The 25,265-nt window shown below is 40.5% G+C and overlaps 1 protein-coding gene across 2 annotated transcripts in view; it reads left to right on the plus strand.

Annotated features, from left to right (window-relative positions):
* ARFGEF3 (ARFGEF family member 3) overlaps positions 1-25,265 on the plus strand; it is a 174,192-nt gene that overhangs the window by 71,719 nt on the left and 77,208 nt on the right. The window contains exons 6-8 of one of the 2 annotated variants that reach the window (XM_002690274.6): positions 12,206-12,328; positions 15,571-15,613; positions 17,913-17,991. In XM_002690274.6, coding sequence (XP_002690320.1) covers positions 12,206-12,328; positions 15,571-15,613; positions 17,913-17,991 — 245 coding nt within the window. The remainder of the gene's footprint in view (positions 1-12,205; positions 12,329-15,570; positions 15,614-17,912; positions 17,992-25,265) is intronic. The other variant, XM_005210993.5, reaches the window with a different exon arrangement.

Here is a 25,265-nt window from a genome sequence, read left to right on the forward strand (position 1 = left end):
AGTCAAGGGTGTTCTCAGTGGGGATCTGGAAGCCAGAGTAGAGACTTAGCAGGCCTTTCTAGATTGAATGAAACATCAAAACACAGTGGTCACACACACACACACACACACACACACACACACACACACACACACACACACACACACACACACACACACACACACACACACACACACACACACACACACAGTGGTCTCTATAAGAACCTGTAAAGAAAAAACAATTAAAAAAAAAAACTCAACCCAAGAGCAATATACAGGTAAAGGCATTGAGCGTGGTGGTGAGAGTGTGGGCTCCAGAGACTCACTGTGTTTGGATATAAATCCTGGCTCTCCTGCCTCCCAGCAGGGTTGCCTTGGATACCTCCCTGGGTTTGTGTTTGTTCTGTGTGTAAAAGCAACGCTAACAGCACCTGTCTCGCTATCTCGCATTGTGTGGTTGTGCCAGTTAGCCAAGAAAAATAGAACCCATGTATAAAGCTTTCAGTGCAGGCGGCCATGTAGTAAACGCTGGGTCAAGGTTAGCTCCTGCTTTTCTGGAACAGCAGATCGATGACATCCAGTCTTCCACTAAATAATGGTGATCCGGCCAGGACCCTAAAGGGATGGGTCATAGATGGGGCTAGCTTCTTGAGACTACAGTAGCAAGCTGACTCCCCTCACCTTCTTGTCCTACCTGCAGCCCACTGAGATCCCCCAGTTGGAAGACTTTCCAGCAGAACATCAGCTTGAAGGTCCCAAAGCAGGGGTCAGACCTTCAAAGAAAAATGCCTTACTTCCAGTGCTAGCTCTGATTTCTAGTTCAGGATGGGGGCTTGGGACTGTATTCCTCTGAAGGAAGGACTTGGTAAGGATCGTAAAAGGAAACTTTTCATCTGGTATTTGACAGGTGGCTCAGAGGGTAAAGCGTCTGCCTGCAATGCAGGAGACCTGGGTTCGATCCCTGGGTCAGGAAGATCCCTTGGAGAAGGAAATGGCAACCCACTCCAGTACTCTTGCCTGGAAAATCCCATGGACAGAGAAGCCTGGTAGACTACAGTCCATGGGATTGCAGAGTCAGACACAACTGAGCAACTTCACTAAGTACTAGGGTTCCAGAGGATGTTTTTAGGCTGTGCCTCTCGTACAGACCCACCAGAAGGTCCTACCACCTCCCTGCCCACGTAGACCTTAACAGCTGAGACTGCAGGTTCCCCCAGGCCTAGCTTCAATGCCCAGCTCCTCTCTGGTGACTGGACAGAGGGGCAGATTGTCCAGCATCAGCAGGGGGATGGAGACTGCTTTGTAAGGACCATAATCATCACCACTTCAAAGTGCTTTTGATAAATGGCAGTGTGCAGAATAGCTCCTCCTTGCTAGCCTGGACCTGGCATGGACACCAAGTTCAGGGGAGTAAGAATCCAGCTCTTGCAGCTGGCCGGTCCCTGGGGGAGGACATCTACACGCCAGTCTGCCAAGAGAGGCTGTCATCCAGGAGCACCACGAGCAGGCAGGTGCCAGTGCCAGGGCCTCACTTAATCCAGCAGCCCTGATCAAAAGCCAGTAATGGAAACCCCCTGGAAACTATTCTCCTGCTGAGAACAGTGGATCTTTTATCCACCAGGCTTGGCTGCAACTCAGTGTACTTGATCAGGTATTAGCTAAGAGTATCTGGGTTCACTGCTTGCTGTGGCCATTCCCTCTCAGAACTGATCATTCTGAGGAGGCTTGAAAGCATAACATCGCTTGTAGTGACAAGAGATAACTACAGGGGGCCTCCCTGGTGGCTCAGTGGTAAAGAATCCGCCTGCTAATGCAGGAGACACGGGTTTGATCCCAGGTGTAGGAAGATCTCGTGTGCTACAGAGCAGTTAAGCCCACAACTGTTGAGCCTTTGCTCTAGAGCCTGAGAGCTGCAACTGCTGAGCCCACATGCCACAACTACTGAACCTGAGCCCTAGAGCCCATGCTCTGCAACAAGAGAAGAAGCCACTGCAAGGGAAACCCCATGCACTGCAACTATGGAGTAACCCCCGCTTGTCATAACTAGAGAAAGCCCACACAGCAGTGAAGACCCAGCACAGCCAGAAATAAATAAATAAATAATGTAAAAAAGAAACAAGTGCTTATACTCAAAGTGTTACATGGCTGCTTTTAATACATATTTAGTGCTTACTCTCAGAGAAGGCGATGGCACCCAACTCCAGTACTCTCGCCTGGAAAATCCCATGGGCGGAGGAGCCTGGTAGGCTGCAGCCCACTGGGTCACAAAGAGTCGGACACGACTGAGCGACTTCACTTTCACTTTTCACTTTCATGCATTGGAGAAGGAAATGGCAACCCACTCCAGTGTTCTTGCCTAGAGAATCCCAGGAACGGGGGAGCCTGGTGGGCTGCCGTCTATGGGGTTGCACAGAGTCGGACACGACTGAAGTGACTTAGCAGCATCAGTGCTTACTCTCTGCAAGGCACCATTCTAAGAATTTTCCCTGTATTAAATCATATTAACTGCACAACAGTACTGTGAAGCAGGAGCTATTGATTATCCGTGTTTTACAGATAAGGCAGCTGGCACAGAGAGAGATCCACTAACTTTCCAAGCTACACACCTAGGAAGTGATAGACCCGGGAAGCAAGACTGGTTGGCATGACTGAGCTTTCAGTCTCTACATCCTATAGAACGTGTTTCATAGTCTGGTCATGGAAGAGCTACTTACAGGGACCCTTAACGTTTGCCTCAAGGAAGTTGGTGGTAATCCTCCAAGGGGCTGCCCCTCCCTTCATCCAGACCACTCCCGGGGTGAGCACTCTGCAGACACAGCATTGATCTTGCCTTTTATCTTTAAAATAGATCTTTTTATGAAGGGAATACTGTGCCTCAGTTCACTACAAACGAAAACTGAAGATCAGAACAAAAGACAGGCTTCCGCAAGGTTGCACAGGTTCCTGAACAAGGCTGGCTATTTTCAGTAGTTACTTGATTAAATTTTGACTTCTCTTTACCCTCCCAAAATGAATTCTCTTATGTATGGGCTACTTACAGTTACATAACATTGGAGGCCCTACTTTTATGTTGGTGGTTTTCCTCAAAGCCTACATATTTGAATCACCTGGGAAGTATTAGTGAAAATAAGGCGCCTAGGGTCACCTTAGGAATTCTGAGTGTTTTGATCTTGAAGGGACCTGGGTGTACAAATTTTGTGAAGCCCCTGGTTGATCCCTGGGAAGGGAATGGCAACCCACTCCACTGTTCTTGCATGGAGAATCCCATGGACAGAGGAGCCTGGCAGGCTGCAGTCCATGGGGTTGCAAAGAGTTGGAAACGACTGAGTGACTAACACTTGCACTTTTTTCACTTTTACTGGCTGAGTCTACTGTAGAAGTCAAGTTGAGAATCATTGCCCTGATAGTTACTGTTCTGTCCAACAAGCTGTGGTGTAAAACCATATTGAAAGGAGTTGTGAGGCTCTACAACCTCAAGTGTGATCCACTTGGCAGATGCCTGGGAGCTTATTAGAAATGCAGATCCTTGAACCTCAACCCAGACCTCTGAATAAGAATCTGCCTTGTAATAAGATATCCCATGTGATTCATAAGGGTATTAAACTTTGAGAAGCACTGCCATAAGTGAATAATGGTATAATCTCATTAAAATGAGATCTAAAGATAGCATTCTGCTAAGACCTAGGTGAGAGCTGTCATGCCTTTTTGCCATGGCGAATCGAGCCACCCCCATGAAGTAGGGACTCCCACCAGCAATAACATCCTCTTAATGGTGGCCACCTTGTAAGTGCAGGATTTTGATTCTTCTAATTTCCCTTGTCTTTCTTCATGTTCTGCTAAACCCTGTCCACATTTTCTCCTTCCCGTTTGTCATTGCTTGATATATATCAAGCATATTTTTTAAATGCTTTTAATGATTTAATCTGCCATTGTTCCTTCTGAGGGTATGTTTTCGCCAATAAGGCCCACTGTTAACTTGTAAAAATATGCCTCCTACCCCAATCCATATTTATATAATCTGGCATAAGACAAGTATGGAGTAGATCTATTTATATGAAAAGCCTAAGAACAACTTATAAATATAAGCTTGTTGAAAAAAAATTGCACAATGTGAGAGTTGGGAGTTAAGTATTATTTGGGGCAAAATGAGGACTGTAGCCTGGGACACAAAGTCTCAGATATCTCTGGGAAATTGTTCTGAGGAGGTGAGGGGAGAGGCTAAGATATAGAGGAGTTTTGCAACAAAGGGCAGGTAGTTGGGAACATCAAAAGATTACTGTTAATTTAAAGAAACCAGATATGTCAAGTTAAGGAATTTAGTGCTTTTCTAGATATGGGAAGGTGCTAGAGTCTGGGCTCACTGAATTCATTCGTGTGATAAGTGCCTTACCTATCTGGAGCCAGTATCCTGTGTTTCCACATCCTGAGTTTCCTTAGGGCTCACTGTTAGGAGTGACTGCAGTTTGATGGCTGCCAAATGGCAGGTATTCGAGAGAACACCCCAGGGTTCACCAGGTCATCATCCATGGTGGCTGCAGTTGCCAGTCACTGAGACATCCTTGTTTACTGATGTGGCAGGAAGTATTCCATTTCTCAAGTTTATGGATCAGTCATTACAGATGGTAGATTATTAAATGAATGATGCTTGTGTAATTTAAGAAAGGATAGTAGTAGAATTATTTGAAATCATTGTTTACTTCAGATACGCCTGATAGGAATAAGCATTTTTCTTAATTTGCCTTCATTGTATATTTCCTGAAATTGGCAAAATAGCTTACAGCCGTTTGGTTTTTCACCATGGAAACTGCTTAAGAAATAATTTTTCATCAACAAGAAGAATGAACTACAAAGGAGACTGCCACAAAAATAATGGTGTTCTGTAGACATAGTGAGACCCAGTGATTTTGCAGATTCTCACATGCTTTCCACCTGCTAATTTAGCCCTTGAAAAATCTGCAACTATTTTTAAAGCAGGACATTTCAGCCTAAAACTACCACTTAGCTCTTGGAAGCTTTCTTGATTGTAGTTTAATTTCTCATAAAAAAAAAAGTCTTTCACTTAAAAAATCTTTTCTCCTATTGTCACTTTAGATATAGCTAGGGAAACAATTTATAAAAACACCTTAAAATAAATCATTTAAATCACCTGTGAAAATGTTAGGGGAAGAATTCACACATTCTTCTTTCTTACTCTGGTCTGCATTGACTATTTACTCAGAACAGTGCTTACCCTGGAACCTGTTGATCAGGAAATGAAATGTGTACTTAAGTATGAAAAATGATGTTGTTTTCCTAAGGTACTGCTGAAACTATAAAAGGATCATTAAGCGCTGAAAATGTAAATAAGAAGGCAGCCTTCATTTGTGTGTCTAGCTTTAACTTGCTTAATTAAATGGCAGTGATGACAGTTTTTCAGAATAGGGTCTTCTGTGATGCAGGAGGAATAAGAAATATGAAATGAATTTAGAATTGGACAGCTATGAAACAGCCAACATGTTTTCTGTTTAATTTCATGAATGATCATTACTGAAACTCCATATGGATAAAAATTCTTCTATTGTTTGAAAGCGAGACCCTTAGTATTTCTCTTACTGTTCTGTTCAAGTTAGCAGACGTGTTGAGTGTTCTGAGGGTAGTTACCTTAATATAGGAAAAACTATCAGGGTAAAAATTGCCAAGGCCTTAGGGTTAAAGGAAGAGGTGGAGCTATAGCCTGAAGCTCTGTGAAGCTGAATTGAAGATGGTTAATGATATTATTGTTTCATTGGTAAGATTTGGAGCATGTTTTCATGCCTGGTAAAGGCAGCTCTGTGGGATTTTTCTACACGAGAAAGCCTCATTTGTAAATATTTATTTGCTGGTTTGATCTTAGTCATGGAAAACTTCTAGTCTTTGATCCTATAGCATGTTATCAAGCTCAAGCAGAGTCTCTCTCAAGGACTTTTTTTTTTCCTCTTTAAGATTTTACTTTCAGGAATCTCCCGTGTTTTCATTCCATCCAGCCTCCATCCCTTAATTCCAAAACAGTGGTTAATAATGGTAACTACTGATGGTTGCGTTCCTAGGGCATGCCAATAAGTAGTATTTCCCACACATCCTCTTTTGATCTTTACCATAACCCAACTATATAAAGAATCCCAAAGAAAGGGAGGTTAATTTGCTTGCCCAGTGACTTTAGGTCAGGAAGACCCTAAGGTGGATGGGAGGAAGGGGTCTCCAGGCTGAAGTCTGACTGCACCCACTCCACTGTCCACATGTTTCCTTTGTAAGCAGGTCAGCAGCACAGCTCCTCGCACTGCCATCTGGACTTATTTTATGTTGATTTGTTCATAAATAAAAACCAATGTTGAAAAAATTTTAGATATTCAAATCTAGGCTTTGAATATGTGCCATTAATCACTATGCTATATTGCCTCCTAGATACCCTCAGTCTTAGAAAATGTTAGTGAAATCTTGCTATATTAATGTAGCAACCAACTGAAATTCTTGGGATTCTTATCCACTTTACCAAGGCATTTAGAGAATGGCTGTATGGTGGTTTTACATGTGAAGCAGAAGTACTGATACATTTTACTATTTTTGTGACTGTAGGTTAAAGTGATCATTAGGCATATGCCACTTGTTTGGGTATCTTTACACACTCATACTCAGTTTATCTTTTCTGAGCATTTGATTACCATCAGAGGATAGACGTTTAACACAGTTCACTTGTTACCCCCAGGGAACTTAAAAAACACTGAAAATCAAGACCTGCTGCCAAAGGTTCTGATGTAATGGTTCTAGGTATCACTAAAGAATTTTTTTAATTGGGCTGACTTCTCATAAATATTCAATGATTCTAGTGATTCTTTTTTTTTTTTTTAACTCTACACAGTGATAGCATTATTTCTGAGCCATACCTTGAATAAGATATTTTACAATTAAGGAGCTGAAGGTCTCCAGATACAATCCAGGAAAATGGACCAGGTCACCTGTGTACTTTTTATCTTGGAAGCATCTTATTTGTCATGTTCCCTTTAGGACTTGGGAGGGGTAGCCCCACCTCCTGGCAAAATTCAGCCAAGGGAGCTGGCCCATTGCTTTAAACCAGCTGAGGCTACTGGAGTGAGGAAACCCCATTCTAAGGAGCTTCTCCACTTTTCCTTCCAGAAACTCCTTCCTTCTTCATGGGCCAGTCTCTTTGCTGGTTTGACTCTGGTTTGACTCCTGTGGGGTGTCTGTTCTTTGGTTACTTCCTGCCAGAGATGGGCTTTGCACAAACTAGTCCTTTGCAAGAAATTCAGCACTTTCCTTTAACCTCTGATTTGCGTGGCTCTTGAACAACTTATCTGGAGTTAAAAGACGCGTGGAGCGATGCAGGGGTCCCCTCTGCTTCCTTTTGGGTTGGTTCATTGGACAGAGGATAGAGTTTAGTAGACTTTCTGTAGACGAAGCAGAAGGCTCTGCCCAAAAAGGTACAGGAATTGATGGGTTTAGGTGTCCTAAGCTATTTTAATATGCCAGCTGAAGCCAAGAAGAACATGAAGGAGGAAGAACAAAGTCATAGTCAGTTTTTTGTATATCCCTGGGCACTTTAAGAATTTCCTTGTAAGTTGAGATACAAAAGGAAGACCAGCAAATTTCCCTACCCAAGCATGAGACTAGATTTACTTACATAGCTATTTCTTAATAATAATAAAGCAACTTCAGTTTGCCCTGTCTGTGTGTATTTATGTGTGTATGCCTGTGTGCTTGCATTTGATGAGGTGCCTCCTGTCACATATCCACCCGTTACTGCTGTTTACCTGGAAACGGCAGAGCTACTGAGCTGTTACCATGATGCAATGTAGAGTTTAGACTTATAGTAATAATCAAAATTTCTATTGATCCTACTGTGATCAACAAACATTCACATAAGAGACATTTGTGCTTTTTTGTAGCTTACTTAATATCTGATCCTTTCTATTTCTTAATTACATAAATTGTCATCTCCATAAAATTTTCCAATCAGAAACATACTAGCTCTGCTCTTGACTAACAGTCAGTACCATGCACTGTTTTAACAAAGCTATGCTGCTAACCCCATTCAGATAGGAAAGAGAAGGTAAAAGCACAGTTCAATAACGTGAAGGGCATATGCACTTTGTAAAGCTAAGCAAACTTCTACTGTGGCAGCTTCTTAAAAATGTCTTATCCCTTTGGTTAATGTGTATTGACTATCTGCTACATTCCACTATGCTGCTTCATATTTAATAGTTATTCCACCATGGTTGTAACCTAGTACTGTTATTTATCAGTCTACTGACTTGATAATCTGAAATTTGCATTGCTTATGTATGGCTTGCAGACTTGTGTTTTCTTGTTCTTTTTCCTTCTGTTTTGGGGTCTGTTTTGCGTCGTTAATGACGTATGTTTTTGCCCTCAGTTGTGTTTCGCATGCCATAAAGCTGGATGTCCACAAATGCATGAAATGATCAAAATGTCCCTTACGACACTCCTCACTGCCCTGTGTCTTTGTGCCTCCCTTGGCGATCCATGGCCTGTGGCTTTTCACGAGGTATTTGACTTGCCCTTTAGGCCTCTGGTCAAGGCGCAGAACTGAAGCTTCTGAAGTGTCAGTTCTGCACCTCAAAAGCAAAGGGCGTGGGGAGATAGAACTGATATTGGAGATATGAAAAGAGATTGATGAGTCCCGTCCCAGAAACTCGGCCTGATTTTGGACATAGTATTCTCTGAGCTTCTCTGATTCAGTGTGCTCATCTTAGCACTGTCCTGAGGGAGAGGAAGAAAGACATTCACAAAGTGAAAAATCACTGGCCTTGAATTACAGTGGTCAGGTTTATTATGGAACCCTAGTTCTGCAGACCTTACTGATTTACCAATTTATTATTAATACAAGTTTAAGAAACTTTAGAGGATGTCAGGATAGCTGTTAAAGCATCTCTTTCTGAGTACCTGAAGAAAATGATATCAGTTACATGATCATTTTTATGTTTAAAGGGATACCCTTTGTCATAGACAGTATTTATATTCACAGCTTTAGTAGAATGAGCTCCTTAGATTAGTCTTTTTTCAAAGCAAACTAAACATGCCTACCTTTCCCTTTATAAAATGCCTCTTGGAGTAAGTCATGTCCCATTTTGTATGTGTAATAGTAACAGCTAAACATTAAAAATGATGGTAACACTAAAAACTCATAGAAATATATTGATTATTGATGAAGCTCATCTGTTGACAACACTGTTTGTGTTCCTTCAGACCCCGTTCTTCATGCATGCGTTCTTTCTTGGGTCTAAAGGTACTGATGGAGTTTTTTAAAGAAAGCTATAAATGGCTCTCCATATTCAGGAAAATCATGTTTATATGAAGTGTGTAGTTCAGCTCTCCAGATAGTTAATCTCTTAATGCTTCTAAGCTAAAAGTCCCCCTTAAATTTATAATGTCAGAGCTTAGAGAGCTTAAAGATCAACAGTTATAAAGATTTCTTGGGAGAGTATAAGATTTAAAGAAAACTGTTAGATTTTAAGGTATAAATAATATGCTGCTGCTGCTAAGTCACTTCAGTCGTGTCCGACTCTGTGCGACCCCATAGACGGCGGCCCACCGGGCTCCCCCGTCCCTGGGATTCTCCAGGCAAGAACACTGGAGTGGGTTGCCATTTCCTTCTCTAATGCAGGAAAGTGAAAAGTGATAGTGAAGTCACTCAGTCGTGTCTGACTCTTCGAGACCCCATGGTCTGCAGCCTACCAGGCTCCTCCGTCCATGGGATTTTCCAGGCAAGAGTACTGGAGTGGGGTGCCATTGCCTTCGTGAGTGTGCCTAATTACACTGTGGAGAATTTGGTTTCATCATAGTGAAATATCACACTCAGATGTATTTTCACAATTTTTAAACTATTTCATCACGTGCAAAAGTAAAAGTCTTTCAAGATTAAAACACTTTTTTTCTAAGTACGTATAAATTCTACTTTCAGGTACATTATAATCCATGATTGTTTGAAAAAATGAGTTTAAAACTGATATACCCTAAAATGGTAACTTGACAAATATATTTTGGAATTTGCCCTTATTTTTTAACTTAAATTAATCTAAGCCAACTTCCAAATACATTTTTGAGTTTTCACAGCTCATTTGGAATATCAAGCGTTCAATAGGAGGTAAATTAAGGAAATATTTGCTAGGAAATATTTGCTTTTACCTAGTTAATTTTACAAAAAGATTTTTAATAATGAGGCCTAACAGAAAGGTCTAGCTTAAGCAGTAGCAGCAGCAAAGGTTCACATTGAGTTTCTCCCCCATCTCAGTTATCAGTTATCAAATTAAACTTGCCTTCCCTGGAGAAGGAAATGGCAACCCACTCCAGTACTCTTGCCTGGAGAATCCCATGGACAGAGGAACCTGGTAGGCTACAGTCCATGGGGTCGCCAAGAGTCAGACACAACTGAGCAACTTCACTTTCACTTTGGGTGAGAACCCTATTATTGTCATTGCAGTCTTGAAGTTACTCCTAGAAAAGTAATCAAGGTATATTAAATCCCCCCCCCCTTTTCAGCTTTATTTTTGGCTGTGCTGGGTTTCTGTTGCTGCTCAGGCTTTTCTCTAGTCATGGTGCACAGGCTTCTCATTGCAGTGGTTTCTCTTGTGGAGCCTGGGCTCTCGGGTGCTCCGGCTTCACTAGCTGCAGTTCCCAGGCTCTAGAGCACAGGCTTAATAGTTTGGGTACACAGGCTTAGCTGCTCCACAACGTGTGGGATCTTCCCACATCAGGAATTGAACCCGTGTCTCCTGCATTGGCAGGCGGATTCTTTACCACTGAGCCACCAGGGAAGCCCCCCTTTATTCCTTTTTGTGGGACTAAATATGCTTGGGAAATGAAAAGGATGACATACGTTATGGAGAGGAAAAAGTGGGAAAAATTTTAAAGCATGCATTTATTGTCCATTCCTATAGTTTCTAAAAGAATTAGAGGCAATAAAATCTGAAAAGCCATGCCATTTAACATCGTTAACATCAAATGAGGGATTTTCCCCCTCAAATTGGGACTTCTCCATGCTGCAGCCTTCAGGGAGTTGTCTAATGTTCAACTAGACATTCAGATTTGCAAGACCCAATCCACTCCAGTACTCTTGCCTGGAAAATCCCATGGATGGAGGGGCCTGGTGGGCTGCAGTCCATGGGGTCGCTAGGAGTCGGACACGACTGAGCGACTTCACTTTCACTTTTCACTTTCATGCATTGGAGGAGGAAATGGCAACCCACTCCAATGTTCTTGCCTGGAGAATCCCAGGGACGGAGGAGCCTGGTGGGCTGCCGTCTATGGGGTTGCACAGAGTTGGACACGACTGAAGCGACTTAGCAGCAGCAGCAGCAGTAGATCACAACTGGCTTTATGTTTGCTTAGCAGAATCTAGGACAGGGAATAGAAACAGGACACAGGCAGGCATTTATCTTTCACAGGAGTCCTTGCTGCAGTCCAGAGGCCAGTCTCTGGCTCTCAAATGCCAGCTTAGGAGCAAAAAGATAAGAGCCATCTCTGTGGGTGCAGAGTCACCTTGGATTTGGAGCCCCAGGTTTCAACTGTGTAGGAACCAATATTCTGTAACAACTCCATGAGTTGAGCTGGCAGAGTTCCCTCAGTGACAAGAGCTACCCAAGGAAACTTCTCACCAGGTTTTTATAATTTGTTCACAGTTTTCTAAATTCAGATGCAGCTTAGTAATCGGGGGGACATTTTTACCCTAAGTCATACTGCCTAGTAACACAGCTGATGTGTCCCACCTTTATCAGGTTTCCAAAAGAACACAGAGAGTTAATCCAAGGTTAAACTTGTTTATAGAGGAGAAAGGGATTCATTAACCCTTTTCCCCAACTCAGGAGTTAATAAATTCTGTTCCTATTTTGCCATGGAGAGAATTTTTCCTGATTAATTTCCAGCCACCTGAGTTTGTTTTGGATAGAACTGTTTTTTTAATCTAAAAATCACTTATTTGCATTCTTCTGTGATGCTCAGAATAGTAAGCTTTGAAGAGTGATTGTCTTTAGAGAAAGATTACTTTTCCTCTATGATTAAAAACAAATTCCCAGGGACTTAAAATATTTAATAGCACTCATTGATAACTAGTCCTCAATCAGGCTGACTTTCTATTTAAGAGGGATTTAACATCCCCTCCAATTACTTCCAAAGCATGTTGGTAATGAACTGATATCTACAGAGTGTGTATGTTGCTATCTTATTTCTTTACCAGGTGTGCATTGAAACATACATATGTAGCTGTCACCAGCGTAGTATAAACACTGCTGTGCGGGCAACTCTCAGTCAAATGCTGAGTGACTTGACTTTACAGTTACGACAAAGGCAGGAGAACACGGTGAGCCTCTCGGTACCCACACGTTCATCCCGGTCTTGCCAGTGACTCTGTGTAATCGCATGATGAGTGTCCCACATCTTCTGTGCTCTCCCCTCCCCCGCCAGGGCTGCTTCCTACTGAAACGTTAGGAAGGGCTGGCTTGGTTCATTTGAACTTTTATTTATATAAATTAAACTCTTTAAATATGTTTTTGCCTGTTTCCCTCCAAAGTTTAAAGAGAGATTTTTCCTTGTGGTTTTGGTTATTGTTTTAGTCATTATTTTAAAACTCACTTTTCTTTTAAAATCGTGTTCTAAACATCACAGATTGAACAATTTTATATAAAAATATTGTGATGTATTAACAAACACTCAAGTAAATTCAAAATTAAGAAAAATTACTGGCAGTTAAGTATGCAACTTGAAACTTGGGGTATATGTTTCTCTTTGTGAAATAAAAGAGTGTGGCAGTGAAGAATCTGAATTTATCTTCTCTCTGTCATCAGAGCCCACTTGAGCTTTTTGCTCTTAACTTGAGCAGATTGTTTAAAATGAGCATTCCTGGGAAAAAATGTAAATGTAATCAGCTTTTTGTATATATTATCTTCTGGGAATGTTAATGAGATGATTCCTCTTCAAAACTGGTGTTGTTTTTTTTTTTTAAGTCTGTCTCTAATAACTGAGATTAAAATTTTTTAAAATTTGCAAAAAGTATTCTGAATGAACACTTGTTATTATTTTAGAATAGAATATCTCCAGCAGCAATTCAGAATATCTCAGAAATTATAGAAATGAAGAGTTCATATTTAACTTCAACTATTTCTGATTTTTAACTTCAATTATTTTCTAATTTTTAGAAAATTATGGAGTTGAGTGAAACATTAGAGATTATCTGGTCAAATTCTTTTATTCCTTAGAAAAACAAGTGGGGAAGATGAAGCCCAGAGAGGTGAAATTGAAATCTAAAGTTAATGAGCTTATCAATGAAAGAGCCAGAACAAATGCCTTGGTCTCCTTACTGAGTCCAGTCCAAGTTATTAACATGTGATCTGGCAGCCAGTGTTTAAAAAAATAAAACACTAATCTGGAGGGGGGGAGCGGAAACTGATTTTTTGTTTGCTATATCTAAAGCCTAAATTTCTCTTAAAAAATTGTTTAAACTTGAGATATTTTTATTACATTAGCTTTCTCTTTGTTAAAAACTATTTTGTTTATACTAGGGTTTTGAACAGGATGCTGTAGAAATATTAGTTTAAAAGAAATTCAAGTCTGTAAGTAGAAAGCATTAAGAGAAAAATGTATTTTTAATGGAAATAAACCTAAAATGTTGAGAGTCCTTATATTAGTATACAGTCACATTCCATCCTTGCTAGGTGGCAATGTGATGGGAAATACTATAACAGTAATGTTTTAAGATGAAGCATTAAAATGAAACTTTGTATTCTCAAAGTGATTTCATTTATATTAGTTTAATTATACTTTGAAATTTTTAAGTAGGAGAATTTTAGGTTTTAAGTAAAAAGACTGATTTCTAGCTCATCTTGCTCTTCTGTTAGAGTGACAGGTAAGGTGACCGGTATAGTTGCAGAGGTCTGGATGAAACTGGAAGGTTGTGTGCCTGTATCCTGTGTAATGTGGCTAATCAGCCTTCTGGTCCTGCTTGTCACTGACCATCTGGACTCACCCCATCCGGGGGCAAGATCCCAAATTAGATAGAAAATTAGTGTTTCCTGTTAATTTCCTTTCTATTACTCAGTAGGTCCCTGGAGATGTTTTTGTGTCCCAGAAAAACATGATTCTCAGGATGCTAATATTTGAAGTACATTTGAAGTCTAGTAGAGGGAGACATAAGTTTTACTACCTAAGAATGGTTAATTTTAAAAAGCTATTACAGGGGAGTGGTTCCCAGGAATGGTGAGGCTGCACGTCCTCCCACGGGACACTAGCATCACTTGGAGGAGATGTGTATAGTGCTTAGCATGACCCGTCACTGGAAACACATCACAGGCCATCTCAGAATTAGAAAGACTTAAAGACAGTGGAAAGAAAATAAATCTAGAATGCCAAAAGCTTAGCATGAAATGTATCATCAACTTAATGTCTAGCCCCTCCCCATCCCTATGCCCAGGGCAGATTACTCAGTTTGATTTTGTTTTGTATCCTCAGAAACCCTGAATTTACTATCAAGTGTTATTATTGAATTATTTCGTTGACAAAAGCCATTGTTAAATTATTGTTAAGCATTTTAAAAAGAAAAAATGCCATATGTAAATATCTGGGGGGGTAGGAGATAGTAGTTCTCCTCTCCATAAAAATGATTCAGATTGATTTCTTCCAAAAAACATTGTTCTGACCTTAATATTTAGCCATGTACTGAGCTGTTGGCATTAACATCACACTTCCCCAAAATTCTGTGGAAGCTGCTGAGCTTACAAATTTATGAACAGAGAATAGTAGAAATATGTGCCTGTAACAAGCTTTAAAAAGATCAGCCCTGTGGCAATAATTTATATCTGGTAGTTAATTGGCATGAAAATGCCTTCTTATTATCTCCCAGTGCTAAGGGGTAAGGCTGCCTTCCTGCTCTCAACTCAGTAGTCACTGAATTATCCCTACAATGGGAAGTAAGTCTTACTACTAGTAAATATCTCTTCCTTCCTCTTCTCCCTTCCCTCAAGGTTCTGCCTCTACCCTAATAGTCCCAGGTCTACCTAGTGGTGACCTGGAGTGGTCTGTCTGGTCAGACAATTGAAAGTTAATACCCTCCCCCCTCAAATAGGAAGCTGGTGCTTCTGACCAGCAGCTCTTGTGGACCTGTACGTCAAAGTCCAGGAAACTGATCCTGCTTATGACTAAGAATCTGTATTCACTAGGTGCCACTCAGAGTGCTATTTGTGACTTTGGGACAAATTGTTCTTTATGCAAAGAGAACTCACATGTTTAGGCAGGTACTGCCCCCAGTCATAGCTCTGCAACACCCTAGAATGATCTAGTGCACCATAGGGCTTAAACTTCCAGGGAGTTGTGGACTCTTGGCTGAGTTATTTTTGAAACTGATAATAACTCGGTTCCAGACATAATAGCCTTTTCATAAGTGCCATGAGTACTGAAATGCTATCAAGAGCTGGAAGGTGCACCTAGGTAAGTTAGCAGAGCCCAGAACATTCAGATGACATTTTGTTTCCTAGACTTTTCCATTGTTGAACAGTCAGGATTTTTCTTGCCTGAATCTCCTAACTGTCCTGTGTGTGTCTCCCTTACTAGATAATTGAAAACCCGGATGTCCCCCAGGAATTCAGGAGTCAAGGTATTGGATTTTATTTTTGCACATTCAGTTGAAAAAGTGGGTATAAGAACACCTACTGTGTGCTCAGTGTGCAGATATAAGGCTGAGTAAAAGCTCTTGGGTTAGCTTCCCATTCTCCTTGGCTCTGCTTAGCTTTAATCAGCCATTGTTTCCTTCTGTTCCTACATCCTGTGCCCAGCCATACCTGTTCCTGTTCCAACTGTGCCAGGGAAATTAACTTCACACACCTTCCTGTTGGAGGCTGGTTTTGTAGTTACTTTACTCTTCATGAAGTCAGGTTCATTAACTGTTAAAATGAGAACTGGAATACAAAATGGTAGAAACCTGACTGGCACCAAATGCTATTACACCTGGATGTTTATGAAGTTTTGTTATGAAAAATAAGTCATCTCACAGGGAAGGACAGACAGCCAGGTTTAAGTAGCAAATAAAATCAAGGTAAGGAACTTTCATTCTGATTCATAGGAAAGGAAAAAATATCCACTATAATAGACAAGCACTTTGCTTTCTTAAAAATGTTTGATGGTATTGTTTTCTGTAAAAGAGATGAAAAATTCAAATCATCTGATTGAAAAACTAAAATATCAGTTTTATCTAGGATTTTATTCAGTAATTTTTAAAATGTTGAGGGTACTTGCATAGTGGTCCAGTGGCTAAGAGCCTACACTCCCAATACAGGGGGCCCGGGTTCAATCCCTGACTGAAGATCCCAAGCGCCACATCTAAGACCTGGTGCAGTCAAATAAATATTTTTTTAAGTGTTAAAAAAAAATTTTTACTTTGATATTTTTGCCAGTTAATGGAAGAAAGGGGTAGGGTAGAGAGAAAAGGAAAAAGGAAATATAAGGAAGAAAAAGAAGTAGCTAAACAACCACAATTAGGAGAAAAAGAATAAATGAAAGGAAATTACTGTTTTAGATCATTTTCTTTTAAAGCACTGCTTGAGTGTGTTTTTGTCACACTTCCCTGTATTCTTGGGCTACAAGTATTGCAGCGTCTTTTCACCTTTTAAAGCTCTTAGTGGTATGAGCCAAGATTTTTCATCTCTTTTGATTATTGCAGTTCCCACAATGTTTTCACTTTAATGTAGGATGATTTTATAAACTAAAAAAGAGATCAAAGTTCTCTTGGTTAAGCATGCATATTTAAATATTGTATCAGTAAAAAATTGATGGACTCAATTTGAAATTTACCTAAAATTAAATTTCAGGATTCCTTATGGGTTTCATTTATTTTAAACTGTCTTTTATCATTGCACTTTATCATTTCTCAACTTTTTTTTTTTTTTTTTGCATTTAAGATCTTAAATTCTGAGGATCAGCCATTTCTCATTTCCCTGCCATCTTTCAATTTTATTTTTCTTCTTACACTCCTGGCATTTTTTTTCTCCCTCTTCTTTGACCTCATGGTCATTCATTCATGCATTTATACATTCCTCAAATACTTGGCCACATTTGTATAGATCTCCACAGGTTTTTATTTTAAAAAAGCAGATGCTTCCACTTGTTACTTTCCTTGGCCTAGCAGTGCTGAGACATTATTTAACCCCACTTGCCAAAGGCAAAACTTAAGCTTAATTGAAGCAAAACTGAAGCTTACCCAAGCTCATGCAGTCAACAAGCTGTAGACCAGGACTTGAACAGATTCTGAAGTTCAGTCTTTTTCCAGTACAATTCTGTGGGAGTTTTGTTGCTAGATTCTGGACATGAACGTGTTTGGAGGGAAAATTATTTTTTCTGACACTGACTGTTGCTCCTTTAACAACAAAGGTCGTGTACCCTGAGGACGCTGGGACAAATAGCTGAAATAGGTAGAGATGGTGACTAACTTATTTTGCCCCTTTCCCTAGTTTCCTAGTTTGAAAAGTCCATCTTTCTTTCATGCCACTGTAGATTATCTCTCTAGGATACAACTCAAGTCTGCTCAAAAGACCCAGAAATTCAAGATATCAGAATAAGGGATACATGTATAGTCTGCTGGCCTAAATATTGAGAAAATTGTTATCAATTGTGTTGTTTCTTAAATTAACCAAATCTTCTTTCGTTAAGTGTGAATGAACTTTACTTATAGTTAATAGTTTCGTATTTCCTTCCTGGATTATCTTTTGAGTGTCTTACCTTGGAAAGGAATGATGATATTTAATTCTCTCTGATGCTTTCGGTGGCCTGAGGAAGGCTCAGCATCTGAAAATCATCTTTTCAGTTGAAAGTATCTAAAGCAGAGGATGGGAAGGAGTGTTGAGTAAGCCTGTAGTGCTCTGCTGCCGATGTCTAATGCCTGTCGCCTCCTCTCTTTGAAGGGTCAACAGTAGAGTCCCTCTGTGATGACCTTGTCTCCGTGCTCACTGTTCTGTGTGAGAAGCTCCAAGCTGCCATCAAGTAAGTGCCTTCAACACTGGTGCTCTGGTCTGCTCAGGGCCTACTTCTGAACGAACTTTTGCCCATAGCATCACTTAGAGTTGCAGAGTACAGGGACAGTGGTTTCCCCGCCTCCTGCCATTCGTAAATTCACCGTCATTCCTGAGAAGTGTATTCAGTGATCTTGGGCAAGCCCACTTGGTCAAACATGATTACTGAAGGATGCAAATTTCTAATGGAGGTTAGTGGAAAGAATGTTGGCTAAGAGCTATGTGAGGGCTAGTCCTAACCTGGCTCATCCCAGGTGTATGACTCTAAATGAGCCTTCTTATCAAACTATTGGACCTTTCTCCTCCTTTACTAAATGGCAGGATAGGCCTGGGTGGTCATTTTTTATTTTTTTCTGACATCTCCTGAGCCTGTGAGCTCACTCACTTATCTTTTAAAAGACTGTGTTATTCTGACTTTTATATACTTGTCATTTATTTGCATGCCAGTTTAATCAGTGGTATTAGGTTATCTGTGATGTTCATTGCCCCAGCTCTCCAGGCAGTAAGTTGATAACTTATGCATTTGTAGTAAAGACAAATCATAAAAAGGCCAGATTTGCCAAGTTGAGATGAAAACCTCTACCAGATACACATATAATTAACTGCAACACAGTAGGATTCTGAAGTGCCCTTTGAAATGGAAAAGACATATTACTGTTTAATGAAAACTAGACATTGGATAATTCAGAAGGTTTTGCTGTAGAATTTTATGTATTGTCATGAGCTGGGAGAAACAATCCCATTATAGAGACTCTTGAGAGTCCCCTGGACTACAAGGAGATCCAACCACCAGTCAGTTCTAAAGGAAATCAACCCAAATATTCATTGGAAGGACTGAAGCTGAAGCTCCAACACTTTGGCCACCTGATGCGAGGAACTGACTCATTGGAAAAGACCCTGATGCTGGGAAAGATTGAAGGCAGGAGAAAGGGGTAACAGAGGATGAGATGGTTGGATAGCATCACCTACTCAATGAACAGAAGTTTGAGCAAACTCCAGGAGATAGTGAAGGACAGGGAAGTCAGGTGTGCTGCAGTCCATGGGGTTGCAAAGAGTCTGACACAACTGAGTGACTAATGCTGTGATAAATCACAGTTTGTTTACTGTTGGTTCAACTGCATTATTTTTGTTGGATCGTGTTAGTCACTCAGTTGTGTCTGACTCTCTGTGTCCAGTCCATGGAATTTTCCAGGCAAGCGTACTGGAGTGGATTGCCATTTCCTTCTCCAGTTTTGTTGGATTACCGGAGTTAAAAAAACCCGTGTTTTACTCCTCACTAGCCTTGACTTTGATCAGAGATCTCAACCACCCTAAGTTTATATATCCTCTAATTAGTTGTTATTATCATGTTATTTTATATTAATAATATGTTGGAGAAGACTCTTGAGAGTCCCTTGGACTGCAAGGAGATCCAACCAGTCCATTCTAAAGGAGATCAGCCCTGGGTGTTACTTGGAAGGAATGATGCTAAAGCTGAAACTCCAGTACTTTGGCCACCTCATGTGAAGAGTTGACTCATTGGAAGACTCTGATGCTGGGAGGATTGGGGGCAGGAGGAGAAGGGGACGACAGAGGATGAGATGGCTGGATGGCATCACTGACTCACTCGATGGACATGAGTTTGAATGAACTCTGGGAGATGGTGATGGACAGGGAGGCCTGGTGTGCTGCGATTCATGGGGTTGCAAAGAGTCAGACACGATTTAGTGACTGAACTGAACTGAATAATAATATCGAAGTATACCATAATATTGTAATAGTATACTAGTAATATTTTAATATTAATATACTTGATTATAACACAGTTCAATATATTGTTAATTTGCATTATAATCATAATAGTAATATGTAATATTAGTAATATAAAATATTCTAGGGCTTTTGTATGGATTAAGCTAGAAAATTAACCTAAAAGATTGTCAGTGCCCACCAAGATCAGAATAAACAGAATTAGGTTTATTAACTTGCTATAGCAAGGGAGCCTGTACACTATGAGGAATGATGGGGCATCCAGTAAAAGGGTGGGTGTTAGGAATTGTTACAGGATTTGTACCTGAGTTGGGTAATATCAGGTGGATTAAAGGACTTGGATGTTCTGTTCAAGAATTGGGCACTGTCAGAAAGTGAGGGGCAATTCTAGCATTGAACATCCTATTGAGTTGGCCAAAAAGCTCCCTTGGGTTTTTCCATAAAATCTTACAGGAAAACCCATATGAACTTTTTGGCCAACCCAGCTGTCGTCATCTAGACAAGAGGGCTAGATGGGAGCCAGAGTTGTCACTGGAGAATCAGCAAGGGTCGCTTACAGGGGAGGGTGATATTTGGTCATTTTTGTAATTGTACAGATTTTTTTTAAAATTTCTGTTCAGATGTGATTATAGATTGCTTTCATCTTGTTCCATCATCGTCTTAAAGAGTCCTCATCTGATATTAACATTCTGTGCAATTGTTGATGTTTCCCAGGGGAACACACAGCTGGCTATTGCCAGCTGTCAAGAATTCTTCTCGGCCCACCCCCCCATCTCAGGTCTTAGCATTGTCAGAAAATAAACCAAAGACCACCAAAACTTTGAAAATATAAAAGCTATGTTCATTACTGAGCTGCCAAAGGAAAACAAAGAAGTGAACCTTTTTTTTCCTGAGTAGTTTGTTTAGGGAAAAATCTAAGAATTTTAAGTGCTACAAAAGTGCTAATAATAGCTCAAGGTAATTATGCCATTAATAAATTTAAAAATAGTCATCAAGATAAGTGAGAATGAATCTATGGGTCTGTAAATGATACCATTGTTTGTTGGTCCAGAATGAGCTTTTAGCAAAGTCCAGTAAGGCCCTGCCTGGCATCTGGGGTTCGGTTCATGGTCTTTAAAACCTGAATGCCTCTAATGTCCCCTACAGGGACCTCTACTGTAGGGCAACCATATGACCTAGTTTACCTTATACAGTCCTAAGTAATGCTTATTGTGTAATTATTATTAAAGACATTCAGATCAATATCTTCGAGGAAGTACTTGTATAAGTGGAATCTTTTTTTGCTGCACAGCACATAATAAATATTTGATAACTATTAGCTCTAAAAAGCTTGTTTGCTTTCAGAATTATCAGTGCTAATGCTAGTTTACAGTGGATTTAGGAGTTTCTTACATTAGAAATTTGGACTGTAGATTGTTAGAAAAATACATTGCATAAACATCACAAATGTTCACATACGTGTATTAGAAACTAAAGGTCATACATTTCTATCAGTCACTGAAAAATGGAAACATCTCAATCATGTAACTAAATGATAGGCTTTAAATGGAAAAAAATAACTCATGTGACACACATGTGTTTTCTAGGATTTCTCATTGAATATTGGATCAAAGGTGCCTTTAGGCATATTGTTATAGAGCTTAATGATTTTTTTTTATAGGATTCTCATAGTCTTGCTTGGTTTTTCAAAGCAATTTCCTTACCATAATTCTGCCTCTAGAGACTTGTTTGGTTGCAGTCTTTCCCATCATGACTGCAGTGCCCTACAACAGGGGTTCTGTTGCTGTAGAAGCTGAGCTATAGCAGGTTTAGTGCAGCTTCACTGGGAGACCTTTAGACCACCTAATCAGATGATACCATGCCCTTGGCTGCCCTCACTCTGGTGGTTTAGTTTTCTTTGTTGGATTTTCATATCTGTATAGTTTCTTCTGATTTTATTGCTTTAAGTCCTTTTATTTTCTGTTGGCTAATCTTGACACCTCTTCTAACTTCTAAATAGGTTCTTTGTCTGAAATCACACTATGGTCATTCAGTTCAGTTCAGTCACTCAGTCGTGTCCAACTCTTTGCAACCCCATGGATTGCAGCACACCAGGCTTCCATCCATCACCAACTCCTGGATCTTACTCAAACTCATGTCCATCAAGTCAGTGATGCCATCCAACCATCTCATCTTCTGTTGTTCCCTTCTCCTCCTGCCTTCAATCCTTCCCAGCATCAGGGTCTTTTCCAGTGAGTCAGTTCTTCGCATCAGGTGGCCAAAGTATTGGAGTTTCAGCTTCAGCTTCTATGGTCATTCAGTTCATTCAGTTCAGTCACTCAGTCGTGTCTGACTCTTTATGATCCCATGAACCACAGCACGCCAGGCCTCCCTGTCTATCACCAACTGCCAGAGTCTACCCAAACCCATGTCCATTGAGTCGGTGATGCCATCCAACCATCTCATCCTCTGTCGTCTCCTTCTCCTCCTGCCCTAAATCTTTCAGCATCAGGGTCTTTTCCAATGAGTCAGCTCTTCGCATCAGGTGGCCAAAGTATTGGAGTTTCAGCTTCAACATCAGTCCTTCCAATGAACACCCAGGACTGATCTCCTTTAGGATGGACTGGTTGGATCTCCTTGCAGTCCAAGGGACTCTCAAGAGTCTTCTCCAAAACCACAGTTCAAAAGCATCAATTCTTCAGTGCTCAGCCTTCTTTATAGTCCAACTCTCACATCCATACATGACTACTGGAAAAACCATAGCCTTGACTAGATGGACCTTTGTTGACAAAGTAATGTCTCTGCTTTTGAATATGCTGTCTAGGTTGGTCATAACTTTCCTTCCAAGGAGTAAGCATCTTTTAATTTCATGTCTGCAGTCACCATCTTCAGTGATTCTGGAGCCCAGAAAAATAGTCAGCCACTGTTTCACTATTTTCCCATCTATTTGCCATGAAGTGATGGGACCAGATGCCATGATCTTAGTTTTCTGAATGTTGAGCTTTAAGCCAACTTTTTCACTCTCCTCTTTCACTTTCATCAAGAGGCTCCTTAGTTCTTCATCACTTTCTGCCATAAGGGTGGTGTCATCTGCATATCTGAGGTTATTGATATTTCTCCCAGCAATCTTGATTCCAGCTTGTGCTTCCTCCAGCCCAGCGTTTCTCATGATGTACTCTGCATATAAGTTAAATAAGCAGGGTGACAGTATACAGCCTTGACGTACTCCTTTTCCTATTTGGAACCAGTCTGTTGTTCCATGTCCAGTTCTAACTGTTGCTTCTTGACCTGCATACAGGTTTCTCAAGAGGCAGGTCATTACTTCCTCTCTCAATATCCATTTCCAAAATTAGTACTTGTATACCTCCTGGGGCTTTAGCTTTATAGGGGTATATACTCATGATATGTTCGGTCTCCTAGGAGTATTCAGAAAATGCTTTCAGGCATACAGGTTAACTCACATGCCTTGGAGATGTGGTATTAATAGAACACTCTATTAGGCAGATTGAGTTAGACAATGCTGTTTAAATCTAAGAATTTGGGGGAGAATCACTGGGCTTAGGAATATATTTCTTCATTCTCTGCTTGTTGGTCTCCCACACCCTCTCCCACTTCCCTCTCTTCCCAGAACAGAATGTCAGAGAGGAATCAGTGAGGCAAGGGTGACCTTCGTATTGCACATTCTAATTCCATTCCACTCCTATGCAATTAACTCTCTCTCCTTTTTCTAACTAAATTTGAATCTGTTTCTAAGGGAGGTAAAGTCAAAACAGCTCAAAACAAAACCAATTTTAAGAACTCCAGAGACTGAGGGTGTGGTGCCGGGTCTGCCCTGCTTCTTCTTCATGGACCCCTGTCACCTACAGGAGCTGTTCTCTGTGTATCTTGAGCCTGGAGGAAATCCAGAGACGAGCAAAGAGTGAGACCAGCAGACACTCAACCTGCTCCAACAAAAGGCCAGGCAGAGTGACTCACAGGCCTCCTAAGTGGGCGCATATTCCCTATTGTGTGTTGAAAGTCTTGGCTGGTTTCTAGGCTCCTTTCTGCCCTGTGCATTCCACAGATTCACCTGTTGTCAGGCAAATATGAAATGTACACCCTGTGCACACACATCCGTATATCTAGTGAAGGGCCTGCGTGAAGGTGTGCCTCTAATGACGTGACTCATGCCAGGCCACAAGTACTTATTTTGCCAGACTGCAGCAGCCCACAGAAAAGCAGCTGCATTCGGTCTCCAAGGAGATTCCGGGCCAGTTTCCTTGGCAATGAGCTGTCTCTGTCATTGAGTCCTATGCCTTGGGGTTGCCGTATTGCTACAGCATGCTTTGCTGATAGGTACTCGTGGGAAACTTGACTGCTTGTAACTTTTCTCTGGGTTTATTTCCAGTGATTTCAGAAGTTGAGACTTTTTATTGTCTATGGTTATTTTAGTTTTGTGATGATCAACTGATAGTTTGAAAGATAAAACATTTTTTAATAGGGCATTTAATTATTTTTCTTAATAATGAGTCAAATGATTGGTCAGAAAGACAACCCACTTGGATTTTAGTACTTTCTGGTGGATTAGGCAGAAAATTTAGTCCAGGTATAAAAGTGTGCATCTCATAAAGTTATATGTTTTTTAAAAATATCTGGTTCTAATGAAGAACTGTATAGTAATAACTATGAGAAAAATAATTTGTCCATTGAAAAACACTGGTGATTTAAAAAAAAAAAATAAAGAAGAAAAGCCAAATGCAAGTTAGTAAAGTATTAACCATCTAAAAGATATCATAGTACATAGTGTCTTGAAAAATTTAGACAAATATATTAAAATTTAGTATTTCTGGAGTAAACTGTAGACTTAAGTCAATATATCAATATTTGTTCCTTAATGGTAACTGTTAATTTGTTCTTTAATGGTAAGATGTTACTAATAGGATAAACCACGTACAGGGCTGGGTAAAATATGGCCACATTCTGTACCATGCTACATTTTTCTATAAATCAAAACTTCTAAAAAATCAAGTTTATTACAGAAAAATCATCCTAATTGGTTTGCTGGGGCTGCCAAAACAAAGTATCACAAACTGTGTATCACAAAAAAGTGGCTTTAATAACAGAAATCCATTGTCTCATAGTTCTGGAGGCTGGAGATCAGAATGTCAGCAGGGTTGGTTTCTTCTCAGAGCTGGGAGGCTTCACTCCTCATCTACTCCCCTTGTCTCTTCACATTGTCTTCCCTCCATATGTATTTCTGTGTCCAAATTTCCCTGTTTTATGAAGATGATTGTTTAGTTCCTCAGTCATGTCCAACTCTTCAAGACCCCACGAATGCAGCATGCCAGGCTTCCCTGTCCCTCACCATCTCCCACAGTTTGTTCAAACTTGTGTCCATTGAGTCAATGATGCCATCCAACCATCTCATCCTCTGTCATCCCCTTCTCGTCCTGCCTTCAGTCTTTCCCAGCATCAGGGTCTTTCCCAATGAATTGGCTGTTTGCATCAGGTGGCCAAAGAATTAGAGCTTCAGCATCA

This window comes from Bos taurus, chromosome 9 (assembly GCF_002263795.3).
Source record: "Bos taurus isolate L1 Dominette 01449 registration number 42190680 breed Hereford chromosome 9, ARS-UCD2.0, whole genome shotgun sequence".
NCBI lineage: Eukaryota > Metazoa > Chordata > Mammalia > Artiodactyla > Bovidae > Bos > Bos taurus.